The 14,826-nt window shown below is 37.1% G+C and overlaps 1 protein-coding gene across 1 annotated transcript; it reads right to left on the bottom strand.

Annotated features, from left to right (window-relative positions):
- Positions 1-13,162: 13,162 nt before the first annotated feature.
- On the bottom strand, positions 13,163-14,047 carry LOC138354911 (zinc finger protein 85-like). The gene has a single exon (XM_069309391.1). It carries the CDS (start codon positions 14,045-14,047, stop codon positions 13,163-13,165), a length of 885 nt encoding a protein of 294 aa, XP_069165492.1.
- Between the last annotated feature and the right edge of the window lie 779 nt (positions 14,048-14,826).

The following is a 14,826-nucleotide window of genomic DNA, read 5'->3' as shown; positions in this document are numbered from 1 at the left end:
AATCCGGCATGTTGTAGACATCAGCACAGAAGACATTAAGGCACAACTCGAGACGAATGGCATCCCACTCTATGAAATCAAAAAATTTATGCGACGCACGAACGGAGAACTGAGTGATACAGGCACCGCCCTGCTTACTTTTCTGGACTACGTTCCCCCTGATAGGATTTGGTTAAACGGCTTCCTCCACAAACTAGAGGTGTATGTTCCGTATCCCACCCAATGTTTTAAATGCAAGGGTTTTAACCATACCTCGAAGGGCTGCACTAAAGATATCAAATGTGAGAAATGCTCTGGTTCCCACTACACACAAGACTGTGCATCGGATACACTCACCTGCTCAAACTGTGGTGGCGATCATGACATCACATTTAAACAATGTCCTTCTTACGTAGCAGCAGCAGCGAAAATGAAGGTTCCCCCTACCACCAACCTGCTATACAGCAGTGCATTAAAAAAACCTTCCTCAGCCCATCACCAACCTCTACCTCACACTCAACCACAACCTTCGCTTGTACCGGATATCCCTGTCTCCGACAATCCCGCAACCCCAGGGTCCAACCATCTCTCACAAAACGCGCAACTGAATCCTGATTTAGTTGAAACTCTCGTCACTCGCATCGAAAATGATCTTATTGAAACGATCGTCACTCGCATCGAAAATGCACTGGAAAAGACCCTGGACCGACTCCTAACAAAATTTTTTGCCCAAGTACCACAACCCACCCCTGAGGCTGACCCAACAGACCCCCCATCAACAGCTACAGACACTGACATCCGCCCAAATAAAGCTACCAATGCTGGACACACATTGTTTGATCAGATGATGGAAAAACTCCTAATTACCTCCTTAGCGCGCCTCACCAAAACCACTCCCCAGGCTGACGTGCCACAAACCCCAACCACCAGTACTAAGAGTATATAAGACACAGCCACCATCCACATCTAGGTATCCAACACGTACCACTATTGGCACACCAAAGAAAACAGACACATCCACAACCCAAACATCCTAAATGGCTCCCCTAACCTTCATGACTTGGAACGCAAAAAGCGTCAAAACATCCCTCACAGAACTTAAACAATTCCTCTACTCATCCAAACCGGACTTAGCATTCATCACCGAATCCTGGCTCACTCCCAAACAAAATCCCGTATTTAAAAACTTTCAGATGCAGAGACTGGACAGACCCAACCGTATGGGGGGTGGTATTTTCCTTCTAACACGAAGTAATATGGCATGTAAACCTGTAACACTAACGTATTTTGTGAACGGTAAATTAGAAGTTCTAGCATGCCTAATACCTTATAATGGTACACACATATCCTTTCTGGGTATATACAACCCTGGAGGCACCATAAACTCAAATGAACTGGAATTTTATCTTAACCAATTACGACACCCGATCATTGTTACAGGTGATCTCAATGCTAACCACCCCACATGGAGTAGAGGTACCCAAAACACTGCAGGCACCAATTTGTACAACTACTTAGACACTACACCATATACTCTTCTTTCGCCGCCCTACCTTGCAACCTACTTTAACTACAGAACCAATTATGAAGCCTCACTGGACATCTGCTTTGGCTCTGCACACTTTCAACATGAACTACAGTTTCATACTGGACCAGATATTGGTAGTGACCACAAACCCCTCATTATAAAATTTACTAACTTTCACCCACCAACCCACCCGCTTACGCTTCCCAAGTGGAACATTAAGTACCTAGACAAGAAAAAATGGGCTGATATTGTCCGCCTCCCAGACACAGACGAAGTAGACCCTAACAAGCGCCTGTCCACAATCACCTCGGCCATAAATTCTGCAGCCACCCAAATGCTTAAGAAAACTTCCGGACATAGGTTCAACAAACCACTTAAACCGTGGTGGAACGCGGAATCTGCACGAACAGTCACTTTACGCCGACGAGCCATTCAAAAACAAAGACGTCAACCCTCCCTACAGAACTGGGTCAATCTCCGGCGGGCTACAGCAGCGGCCAAAAAAACATACTATCAGCAAAACGAGCATCATGGGCAACATTCTGTGATAGCCTCACACCCACAACGCCACACTCAAAAGTCTGGGCTACATTTAACAGCATTAAAGGTCGCCCAACATTCCCTTCGTTCCCCCTGATGATCAACGGTTCACTCTGTCAAACACCTCAGGAGCGTGCAAATGTTCTCGCTGAATGTCTTAAAGTTACCCTCTCAACACCCATCCTTCATGCCCAAGAACTCTCCCTCAGACAAGAAATTGACCGTGCCATACCGCTGCCCATGCTCGGCGACGACAACATGTACACCTTAAGCGAGCTACGATTGGCCTTAAACCGCCTACCTCTTGGCAAGGCGCCTGGAGAGGATGGAATTCCATATGAACTCATCAAATATCTTCCACCGACTGCACACAGCACTCTTCTAAACTATTACAATCTATGCTGGACTCACGGAAATATTCCTTCACAATGGCAGACCAGTATTATTCTTCCGTTCCTTAAACCAGGAAAATACCCATCCCAACCTGCGTCATACAGACCTATCTCCCTACTATCATGCCTCAGTAAAGTCATGGAAAGGCTAGTACACACTTGCCTCCAATGGTACCTAGAGTATAACAATATTATACCGTCACTCCAAGCTGGATTTCGACCGCAATGCTCCACGCTAGATCAAATACTCTGCCTTGAACATGTAATCCGCACCTCTCTCAGAAGCAGTAAATATTGTCTTGTTGTCTACCTAGACCTCAAAGGAGCTTTTGATAGCATTCCTCCCATACTTGCCTCCTCGCAAAGCTTGCACGTTTAGGCGTACAGGGAAGATTACTTTTATGGTTACAGTCCTATCTCACAAACAGGACCTCCAAAGTCTTTATACAAGGCGAGTTTTCCGATGGCATCCCAATACAAACAGGTGTTCCACAAGGCTCCATACTAAGCCCAACCCTATTTGCCGCATTCTTAGCAGATTTGCCTAACACCCATCCTGTTCACCTCTCGGCGCAAATCCCATTCAACATATTGACTTTAAGCATTAAGTCATATATGTGCTGTCTTGTGTGAGAACGGGTTGTTCTCACACAAGACAACACATATATGACTTAATGCTTAAAGTCAATATGTTGAATGTGAATTAGTACATATGTGATATATTCCCAGTTACCTTTTTTCCAAAGCCCAAACTCTTCCTCACGTACCAAATTACGTCTCACAGTACCCGTCCATCAACGTAGATAGCAGAATAGTCGTGATTGGTTCAATTATAATGAAAATTGTAGTTTTCAGGTCCCACATGGGTTGTAAAATTTACCTACTATTGTCCATGCTCTTAGAATATTACAGATCAGCTACATCCTATTGAAGGCTCGTAGTTTTGTTTTGAGAAATATTAGTTGTTCTTAGTAAATTATAATAAGCACTATAAATTATTACATAGAATAACAGTGCGTCACCAATCAATATTATATACCATAGTTTGTGCTACTCATCAGTGCTTACCAGTATCATAAGAAAAGCTAAACTTTCATATTATGAGACTAGATTCAAAGAAGCAAAAGGCAACATGAAAAGCACATGGAAAACCATCTCTAATATCCTAGGAACTAAACAACACTCCCACAAACAGATAACACTCTCTAAGGATGGCCTTACACCGTCATCTGATTTAGAAATGGCAAATGAATTTAATAGATTCTTTTCATCGGTTGGTGCTAACCTTGCCAGTAAAATCCCACAGACTCAGACACATATCAACACATATCTCTCAGACAGCTATCCAAACTCTCTTCTCCTTTCCCCAGTCAGCCCGACAGATGTTGTGTCCATCATACACTCACTAAAAACCAAAGCTGGGAACATCAGTGAAATACCATCCATTGTGTACAAGAGCGCCTCCCACGCCCTTGCGCCACCTATAGCTCTGCTGTTCAACCAATCTCTTGAGTGTCATACCTTCCCTGATATCCTTAAAAAAGCAAGAGTAACGCCTGTTCATAAAGGAGGTAATCCGGTAGACATAAACAATTACAGACCAATATCAAACCAACCCATAGTATCAAAAATATTTGAAAAAATTATCTACAAACAGCTCTACTCTTACCTCGTAAAATTTTACATTCTTAGCCCCTGTCAGTTTGGCTTCCGCTCCCAAAAGAGTACCAACGATGCAATTATTAGTCTCTGTTACGACCCTGGGTTCTCCAGTGGAAACCAGAGGTCAAAATTGAGCTATTAAACTTCCTGGTAGTACAGTTGGGCATCTCGAATAGCAATTGTTTGTATCTTCCCTGCCAGACGTAAGACTATTATTGTTTCTCAAAGAGCATTTAAAGACTAAGTTGGGGGTTGATTATTAAATAATAACATAGGCACCAACTTTGCTTACTAATACTTTCTAATCATTCATAAAGTAACAATACGTTGCATAGGGGAAGATCTTTAATGTGCTTAGCTGCACGATCAATTAGGCTCCTTCCGGCACCACGACATGAGGGAGGCAGCTGGTGGCTAGCTCGGTCTTCTCTCTGGCTGGTGTCGTGCGGTTAAGACCTACTCTGTGGCTGCATCCCTACTCTCCTCCCTTCTCCTCTTACTTATTTCCCTTACCTGAAGTTCCTGTATCCTTAAGCTAAGTACGGGGCATCAGTAAGTGTACCTACTCTGGTAGTAACTATTGGTGAGACCTGGGGTTAGTATTTGCCAGTGTTTTGTTTACCCTAAGTGTTGTGTTTTGTATTAGGGTACCACATGGTCTCACTACCCTAAGCTGCATCCAGCTTCAGTGCTTATCCAGTAGTACTTTACCCTAGCTTGTTATTAGTGTAAACCTTGTATCCTGTCTATGTGGACCAAGGCTTTTAACGTAAGATAGTGTGGTAAAGTTATTATTATTATTGTTATTGGTGTGAGTGTATATGGGGGGTTGTTAAGGGGTTAATAAATAAGTACATGAATTACAGAGTATCTCTTCTTCCAAGGTGGGAGCGCAGTGATCAACCCTTAGACTAACATATATGGTCTTGTAGCAAGTTATTACTACTGTGGATAGTTTATTTTGGGGGCCGGGCCTTTTAGCTCTCCCATATTTGATACTCTTGTCTTCTAAGTACCTTTACCCCTGAATAGTACCAGTACCCCATAGAAGCCCCACTCATATCAGATGTAACAGTCTCCTTTATATAATTTACTCAGCCCTTGACAAAAATGAGTTTCCGATTTGACTCTTCATTGACCTGAGAAAGGCCTTTGATACTGTTAATCACAATTACCTCATACGTAAACTCCATCATTATGGAATCCGAGGCCATACACTGGACTATATCCAATCCTATCTTAGTGATAGACACCAATGTGTAGCCATCAATAATATAACCTCTCCCACTCTACCAATAACCGTTGGAGTGCCACAGGGCAGCATTTTGGGACCTCTCCTATTTATTATATACATCAATGATCTGCCTAATGTCTCTAACATTCTGAAACCTATTTTGTTTGCTGATGATACTACCCTCATCTGTTCTAACCCCAACCCACATTCACTAAATAATGTTGTTAATAATGAACTAAAAAAAAGTCCACTTATGGATGTCAACCAACAAACTAACACTTAACATAGAAAAGACCACATCAAGACCAGAAAACATAGAATAAGACTACATCTTATTTGGAAGCAAATCTACAAATGCAATTCAGCTTCAGATAGACAATGTAAACATTAACAATAAAAATGATGGCAAGTTTCTTGGCCTATTCCTAGACAAGAGACTGAACTTAATTCAGTACCCACATACAACACATAACTAAGAAAGTCTCTAAAACAGTTGGTATGCTCTCCAAAATCAGATATTATGTACCTAACTCTGCTCTCATCTCTCTATATTATGCACTAATCTATCCCTATCTTAATTATGTTATCTATGCATGGGGTTCAACCACTGCAAACCACCTCAAGTCCATCATCACCCAGCAAAAATCTGCTATCAGAATAATAACAAATTCTTTGTTCAGACAACACTCAGCCCCCTTGTTTAATTCCCTAAATATACTAAACATAATCTCACTCCACAAATTTTCTTGTGTCAACTACATTTACAAAACCCTGTTCTTAAATGCAAATCCTGCTCTGAAACTCTCCCTGGACAGATGTAATAGGACCCATTATCACCACACCAGCAATAAATATCTCTGATATCCCCAGTCAAACTTAATCTGTGTAAACACTTTATGCAAATAAAGGGACCCAGTCTATGGAACTCACTCCCTATTGAATTGAAAAGCTGTCCAACTTTTGCGTCATTCAAAAACAATACTAAAAAGTATCTAATTTCATCTTCATAGTTCTTTACCTTTTGCTTTAAAATTAAACTTTATCTATTGCAACCCAATTTCCCAATCTTTATGTACACAATCTGAACATCTTTATCATTGTGATCATTGCTGTCGTCTTATATGTGCTGTCAATCTGCTGTATGGTGTCTATTAATCTTGTTTAATTTTAAATTACCAATCAAGCTGTCAATGTAATCAATCAGAGCTTTAATATACCAATGTACTTTAATATACTTACTAATCTCTCTCATCTCATTTTTTTTTGCAATGTATTTGTTATCATTTTATTAATTCTGATAGAATTTACCTACTTAAAATTATCTGTTAGATTAAGGACCTGCCCGAAACGCTGCGCGTACTAGTGGCTTTACAAGAGTGTAAATACTGTACTATGCTATGTATTCTCACAAATCCAATGTACCTTCTTGTATATAAATAAATAAATAAATAAATAAATAAATAAAGGTACATTGGGGGCTAACAGAGAACATAGAAATTAAGTTGAATTTAAATTCTTGTAAAGCCACTAGCATGCATAATGTTTCGGGCAAGTATTTAAACTAACAGATAATTTTTAGATAACAGTAAAATTTACAAAAAAATTTTACAGGTACTTAACAGCTTTACTTTAACAGGTACAGATAATTTTAAGTAGAATAATTACAGTAAAAATTACAAAAAAAATTTACAGGTACATTGCAAGAAATTTTGACACAAAAGTAGATTAGAATAACACACAATAATAACAATATGCAATAATGAAACAAGGAATATTAGGTACATTAGAATAACATTTTCAGGGTTATGCATTGGTTCACTCAAGCATAATATGAGGATCATTTCAAGGAATAGTGCAGTAGAATATGCACTCAATACAACAACCATGATATCAGATTATATCTAAGATTACAAAGGTAAAGTAATATGGCTTAGGTACATATATTGGGGGATTGGGTAGCACTAGATACAGTGTGAAGATAAAGCACAGGTAGAAAACTATGATGTTGAAATTAGGTACTTTTTGGTTTTATTTTTGAATATGGCAAAAGTTGGACAGCGTTTCAAATCATTAGGGAGCGAGTTCCATAGACTAGGTCCCTTTATTTGCATAGTGTTTACACATATTAAGTTTGACTCTGGGGATATTAGAGAGATAAAGTATTTATGTCTGGTGTGGTGAGTATGTGTTCTATTACATGTGTCCAGGAAGAGTTTTAGAACAGGGTTTACACTTAAAAAAAGGGTTTTATAAATGTACAGTATTTAACAAGAGAATGTATGAAGTGAATTTATGTTTAGCATGTTTAGGGATTTAAACAGGGAAGCTGTGTGTTGTCTGAAAGCAGAGTTTGTTATTGTCCTGATAGCTCTGAATGTCAACCTATGTTTTACTATTATTGAATATTAATTACTTTATTTGTAAAACTGTTGGCATCTGCCCTGTAAAATGAGAGAAAAAATTATCCCTTGTTTTAGTTAAAATATCTGCTGTTCAATTATTATCTGATACAGTATTACAATTACCTATTGTTCTGTTGCAATTTTTGTTGTGCCATTCTAAATATAATTATTATAATTTTTTTTTCTACTTCAGTTAATTTTTGCTTTATATCTCTGTTTTAAGTCTTAGTTTATTTCCTTTCACATTATGCCTAAAATGCTGTGCATATTAGTGATTTTATGTTTAGTATATACAGTACTTGCTTTTCTAGATATCCAACATTCTTCTTGTATCCCATTTGGTATACTGTATACAGTATGTGCATTCCCCTAAATAAACATTATTAAATTCATCAAATGTTAATGTTCTCACATACAGCAGTTATTTTATCCCTGGTAAAACTTTCACCAATGTTAATTCCCCACTTTTTTATTTACCCTCTGTAAGTTACTCAATATTACATTACCCATTCTTAATTTACTCTTATTATACTTACCAAAGTTATAAGGTTAAAATAAGGTTAATGTTACCCAATGTTGAAGTTTAGGTTATTTGATTAACTTAGCATATATTTTTTTAAATAATAATTTATAATTAAAATTTATATTAATAAACTTTATATACCCCTAATATGTTTGAATCATTGTGATGAAAATGAATGTTGAGGATATCTTTTTGTGTGGTGCATACAAAAAATTATTCTCCATGGTCACAAGTAATGCAGCTTCCAATAAATTAATTTACATTTGCAGCCTTTAAAGTAAAAAAAGATTTTAGCAGCAGTATTACTCTCCTCTCGATGATGGATTTTTAGGACATTTATGTCTGACTCTGGCAAATTACGTCTACTAAAAATAAATATTAATACAGTACTGTAAATCCAATGCAGGCAAACCTTGGTGCTCGAACAGCTCTGAATTTGAACAATTCCACACTAAAAAACTTTTTTTTTTTTTTTTTTAGAAAAAATGCTCAATAGTGACCTTTTGCTCAGCACTCAAACATATACACACCTAACAAACGATTCAATTTCCAGTTGTTGTCTTTTAGTACCCAACCCTCACAAAACTTTCTTTGTTAACATTCTCATGTTTTCTTGGATACTATTTATATTCTTACTGTAAAAACGTTACCATGGCTCCAAGGAAGGTTAGTGATAAGAGCCAAACTCAAAAAAAAATAATTTCAACCACGATAAAGATGAAAAAAAAAAAAATAGCAAAATATGAAAGTGCTGTCGACATGTTCTTGCTACCGAGTTTTGTGTGCATAAATCTACGATACTAATAAGTATGTGTTAAATGGGTGTAAGTGCAAAGTTTTCCTGAAAAATATCACCCTCAAATTCAAATGTTTATTCAGGTAAAGTACATACATACAAGGGGTGATACAAATATTGATGAATTTATAGATAGACCTAGTACATACAGTGCCTAAAGCCACTATTACGCAAAGCGTTCCGGGCAGGAAAAACACTAAAGACTAAAACTTAATACTAATTGAGATTAATGTATAAAATGTGTTGAGAAAATAAAAAAATAAAAAAGGGGGGAACATGGCAAAAAAACAGCAAAAATACAATTTGGTCGACAAACAGCATTGTTTAAAAATAACAGACATGGGTTGACATAATAGGGGTAAAGTAGATTACAGGGAGTTAATTAGGTAGTGTTTAGTTTTTATTTTAAACTGGTTGAGAGCGGTACAGTCTTTAACATGATTGGGAAGGTCATTCCACGTTCTGGGTCCCTTGATTTGTAAAGCATTTCTAGTTTGATTAAATCGTACTCTTGGAATATCATAGAGGTATTTGTTTCTAGTGTGGTGGACATGGGTTCGGTTACAACCTTCAATGAAGCTTTTAAGGTCAGGATTGGCATTACAGTTCAGCATTTTATATATATATATATATAATACACATGAGAGGATGTGCAGTGACTTAATATCTAACATATTCAGAGATTTGAGTAGGGGTACCAAGTGATGTCTGGGGCCAGAGTTGGATATTGTCCTAATGGCAGCTTTGTGTTGAGTAATTAGAGGACATAAATGATTTTCGGCAGTAGAACCCCAAGCACAAATACCATAGTTGAGATAAGGATAGATGAGGGAGTAATAGAGCATCACCAGGGCAGGGTGAGGTACATAATGTCTGATCTTAGAAAGAATGCCAACAGTTTTTGAAACTTTTTTATATATTTAGAATGTGTCCCTGGAAATTCAATTTGTGGTCAGTGAGAACGCCAAGGAATTTGCCATCTACTTTGTTACAAACTTGGGTATTATTAATCCTGAGATTTATTTGATTTGAGGATTTATTGCCAAACAAAACATAGAAAGTTTTGTCAATGTTGAGGGTGAGTTTGTTGGCAGTTAGCCAAAGATGGACTTTATTTAGCTCAGTATTCACTGTGACATTTAGAGGAAGGGGGTCAGAACTGGAGTAAATGAAGATTGTGTCGTCAGCAAATATAATTGGTTTGAGGTGTTGGGAGGCATTTGGAAGGTCATTACTGTAGATGAGAAAGAGGAGAGGGCCAAGTATGCTGCCCTGAGGAACACCAATATTGATGGGTAGGGTGGGAGAAATTGAATTATTTATAGAACCCAGGGACCCAGTTTATAGGGACCCAGTTTATGGAACTCACTCCCTACTGAATTGAAAAGCTGTCCAACTTTTACATCATTCAAAATCAATACTAAAAAGTACCTAATTTCATCTTCATAGTTTTTCACTTTTTGCCTTAAAATTGCACTGTATCAATTGCTACCCAATCTCCCTTTTCTTATACGTGCTGCCAATCTGTTGTATGGTGTTTATAAATCTTGTTTATCTGTATCTTTTGCTACCCAGTCTCCCAATCTTTATGTACCCAATCTGAACATCTTTACCATTGTGATCATTGCTGTCTTATATGTGCTGTCAATCTGCTGTATGGTGTCTATTAACCTTGTTTAAATTACTAATCAAGCTGTCAATGTAATTAATCAGAGCTTTAATATAACAATGTGCTTTAATATACCTACTTATCTCTCTCATCTCATTTTTCTCTTGTAATGTATCTTTATCATTTATCAATTCTGATTGAAATTACCTACTTAAAATTATCTGCTAGATTAAGGACCTGCCCGAAACGCTGTGCGTACTAGTGGCTTTATAAGAATGTAAATACTGTACTATCCAATGTACTCTCACAAACCCAATGTTCCTTCTTGTATATATATATATAAATAAATAAATAAATAGAAACATACTGGAGCCTGTCAGTACGGTAAGATTTGAGGTATTGCAGGGAGTGACCTCTGACTCCATAATGATGTAATCTAAGAAGAAGGTTTTGGTGGTTGACAGTGTCAAAAGCCTTACGCAGGTCCACAAATAACCCAACAGGGAACTCATTTTTATCAAGAGTTACATGTATCAAGTTAATCATACTAATAATTAATCATACTAATAATTAATCATACTAATGTATGAAAAATAGTTAATCATACTAATGTAAGAGATCTTACATTCAAGTTAATTACAGAGATATTGTGATTATGTGTTAATACATTGTTTACATCATGTGCTGTAAAATATCTGCAATTTTGATCATTAAAGTGATGATTGACATCAGTAAAGTGACCCTAACAAAGCTGCAGAGAATAAAACTATAACAAACTTGTTGAATGACAATGCTATGTCTTACTTTATAAAAACTTTAAAATGCAGGGGGATAAACTAGAATCATTTGACAGATTTTTTGTAAGAAAAGCATCCTGTGAGTCTCATGAGAGAAATAGAAAAAAAAGAGTAAGATCCCCAAAAGCACAATTACCTGACATTTTTAGGGAAGAGGACTGCTGGTAAACAATGACTTCACTCCTTTTCTTTACCATCTTCCACATATGCCATCAACTCTCCTAAGTACTGTACTGGTATAGTGAGAATTAATTTGTGTTTACTCCATCTATTTACTGTGATCTGGAATCGATTAATTCAATTTACATTATTCCTCATGGGAAAAAAAGTATTCTGTATTAGAACAGAGCATCACTCGAACACCCTTCTGGAAAGATTTAAGTTTGAGTATCGCGGTTCCAATGTATACTTTTTGAAGTGACTTATGATACTGTAGTCAAGATTCAACACAAAAAACACTATCATAATTCCAATCAAAACCTTAAATTGTCAAACAATATGTATAAAAATTGAAATAATTTAGAGTAGGAATAATGATGAACTTCTAATTCCTGGATGAAAATTATATTTGTACAAGTCTAGCCAAAAAAATAGAATCATCTTGAGAGCATCACAAACTGTTTTCTACTATCTTCTCCAATGTTTAATAATATGAGTATTATAAATAATAATATAAATATTATAATACTGTATTATATATATTATAACATTATTTATATTATAATACTGTATTATATATACAGTATTATAATATTATCAATATTATAATATTATTAGTACAGGGTATTATATTATTATCAATATTTTATTATTATAAATACTGTATTATAATACTAATTATTAATAATTATAAATTGATGTACTGTATCTTTAAAAATAAAAATTTAATAGACATGAATTATGAATAAATATATCACTAACTACCTTACCTTGAGGTTACCTTGGGGGCTTAGCGTCCCCGCGGCCCGGTCGTCAACCAGGCCTCCTGGTTGCTGGACTTATCAAAAAAGTTGCTGAACTAGGCAAAAATGATTATTTAAAATTGTATAAATATTTCTTATGATAATCTGAATGAAAAGTATATACTGTAACTATTCAAATGAAGATGCCAAAACACTTTAAATACTTTCTTTTACATAACACTTAAAATACTTTCTTTTACATTACTTGGTTAAAATACTATAGTTAGGGTCCTGGTAATATGGTCAGGTTGGTACCCAACTCACAATTGGAATTTCCAGGTTCAAATCCCAGGTGGGAGAGAGACATTGGATGGGAGAGAGACATGGATGGGCACATTTCCTATGCTTGTTGACTTTGCACTCCCTCGACTTTGGGGGGTAACCTAGTTTTAAGCCTAATATTTATGTATATATATACACTGGCTGCCTGTTCCTGACAATCAATTAAAAATTATAGCTGTTAATCTATAAATAATTTCTAGTTTTACTACACTGGCAGCTCCCTGGTGCTTGCTTGTTTTTTGAAGAACATCTAACTTCCATATAAGAACAAGATATTAAAATAATCCTCAATACTTTGTGCTGCATAGCTTCACCTACTGTTGCAAAGTGTATTTCTAGCACAAAATCAAACAAAAACACTCTTGTATGAAATCCAACTGACGTGACAGAACAATATTTTTTAAATGAGGCTCGCAATTTACAAATTGTATATAGGAATAATACACTTGTGCCTTATTATACTTTAATATTTGCTGAATCTTCTCCCAAATTCAAGATATTTTGTCTATCACCAGTATGAACCTTCCTGTAACTCTTCAGATTTCCAAGCAGACAGAATTTGCTACCACTCTCATGAGGTTTGTCACCAGAATGCACTAACATATGAGTCTTCATACTTGAAAGATGTTTGAGTCTCTTCCCACACTCTGAACACTCATGAGGTTTAACCTCTGAATGTACCAACAAATGCCTTATTAAATTTCCACGTTCTCTAAATCTTCTGCCACACTCGGCACATTCAAATGGATGTTTACATGAATGCACTAAAATGTGACTCTTCATTCTGCTAAGACGCCCGAATCTTTTCCCACACTCTGGACACTCGTGTGGTTTGTCACCTGAATGCACTAACATATGAGTCTTCAGAGTTCCAAATTGACTGAATTTTTTCCCACACTCTGGACACTCGTGAGGTTTGTCACCTGAATGCACTAACATGTGAGTTTTCATATTTCCAAGCTGACTGAATCTCTTCCCACACTCTGGACACGTGTGAGGTTTATCACCAGAATGCACCAACATATGAATCCTCATATTTGTAATACGCCTGAATTTCTTCCCACACTCTGGACACTCGTGAGGCTTGTCACCAGAATGCACTAACATGTGAATCCTCATATTTGTAATTAGTCGGAATTTCTTCCCACACTCTGGACACTCGTGAGGTTTCTCATCAGAATGCACTAACATGTGAATCCTCATATTTGTAAGACGCTTGAATTTCTTCCTACACTCTGGACACTCGTGAGGTTTATCATCAGAATGCACTAACATGTGAGCCTTCATTCTTGCAAGACCCTGGAGTCTCTTCCCACACTCTGGACACTGTTGAGTTTTCATCTTTTTGAGAGGTACTGTTGAAGTGAATGTTTTTTTTTTAACCAGATGACTGCAGAAACAATGATGTTGGGAGACGCGTCACTGTAGGTCAATGTTTACTATTAGTCAGCGCTTGAGTGTTACTTCTTAGACGATGTGAGCACTTAGCGCGGTCAATACTGCTACTTCTTTATATGTGCAGTTTGTGTGAAGGTTTTCTCCTCTTTTTGATGGCAGGAACAGTTTTCATGAAAAGTTTATCCTCCCGATAACTGCACAAGTACTAATCGTCAGTGTTTGGAATAACGAGGCTTAATGAACTTCGTTCTGTTGTTGTAGATACAGGAGCGGCGACTAAAACCGTCGTGTGTGTTAGAGGGAGACTTGCCGCACTGTAGGGCGGCCCGCAGGGGAGCCAGATGTGAGTTACCAAAAGTCGCGAGCTGAAGAACTAAATGTCACAAACTTTACAATAAAAGTAGCCAAATATTTTTTCCGATTGATTCGCTTTTCAGAATAAACAGCCCAGCTTTTTTTTACTGTCGTTGAAAAAGTAGTAAGTAGCGACATACATAGCTGGCTTTTTAATTGAATACAATTATCCTAATTGGTAACACAATTGGGCTACAAGTAGCCCAATCTGGCATTCCTGCCGGGATGTTGTGTTTATGGCGTCAGCTGTTCCTTGGTACCGCAGCGAGGCAGCTGTTTTCTGAGTTTGGTTGTGCTGGCGCCAGGTATAAATGTGGCACTAGTCAAATGTGGCCCAGTTTAATAATATTTTATTTAGGAAAAGTACA

Source organism: Procambarus clarkii, chromosome 65, assembly GCF_040958095.1.
Source record: "Procambarus clarkii isolate CNS0578487 chromosome 65, FALCON_Pclarkii_2.0, whole genome shotgun sequence".
In the NCBI taxonomy this organism is placed as follows: Eukaryota; Metazoa; Arthropoda; class Malacostraca; order Decapoda; family Cambaridae; genus Procambarus; species Procambarus clarkii.
Note: the sequence above shows the minus strand (reverse complement) of the source record. Positions and strands in the feature narration are given on the sequence as shown.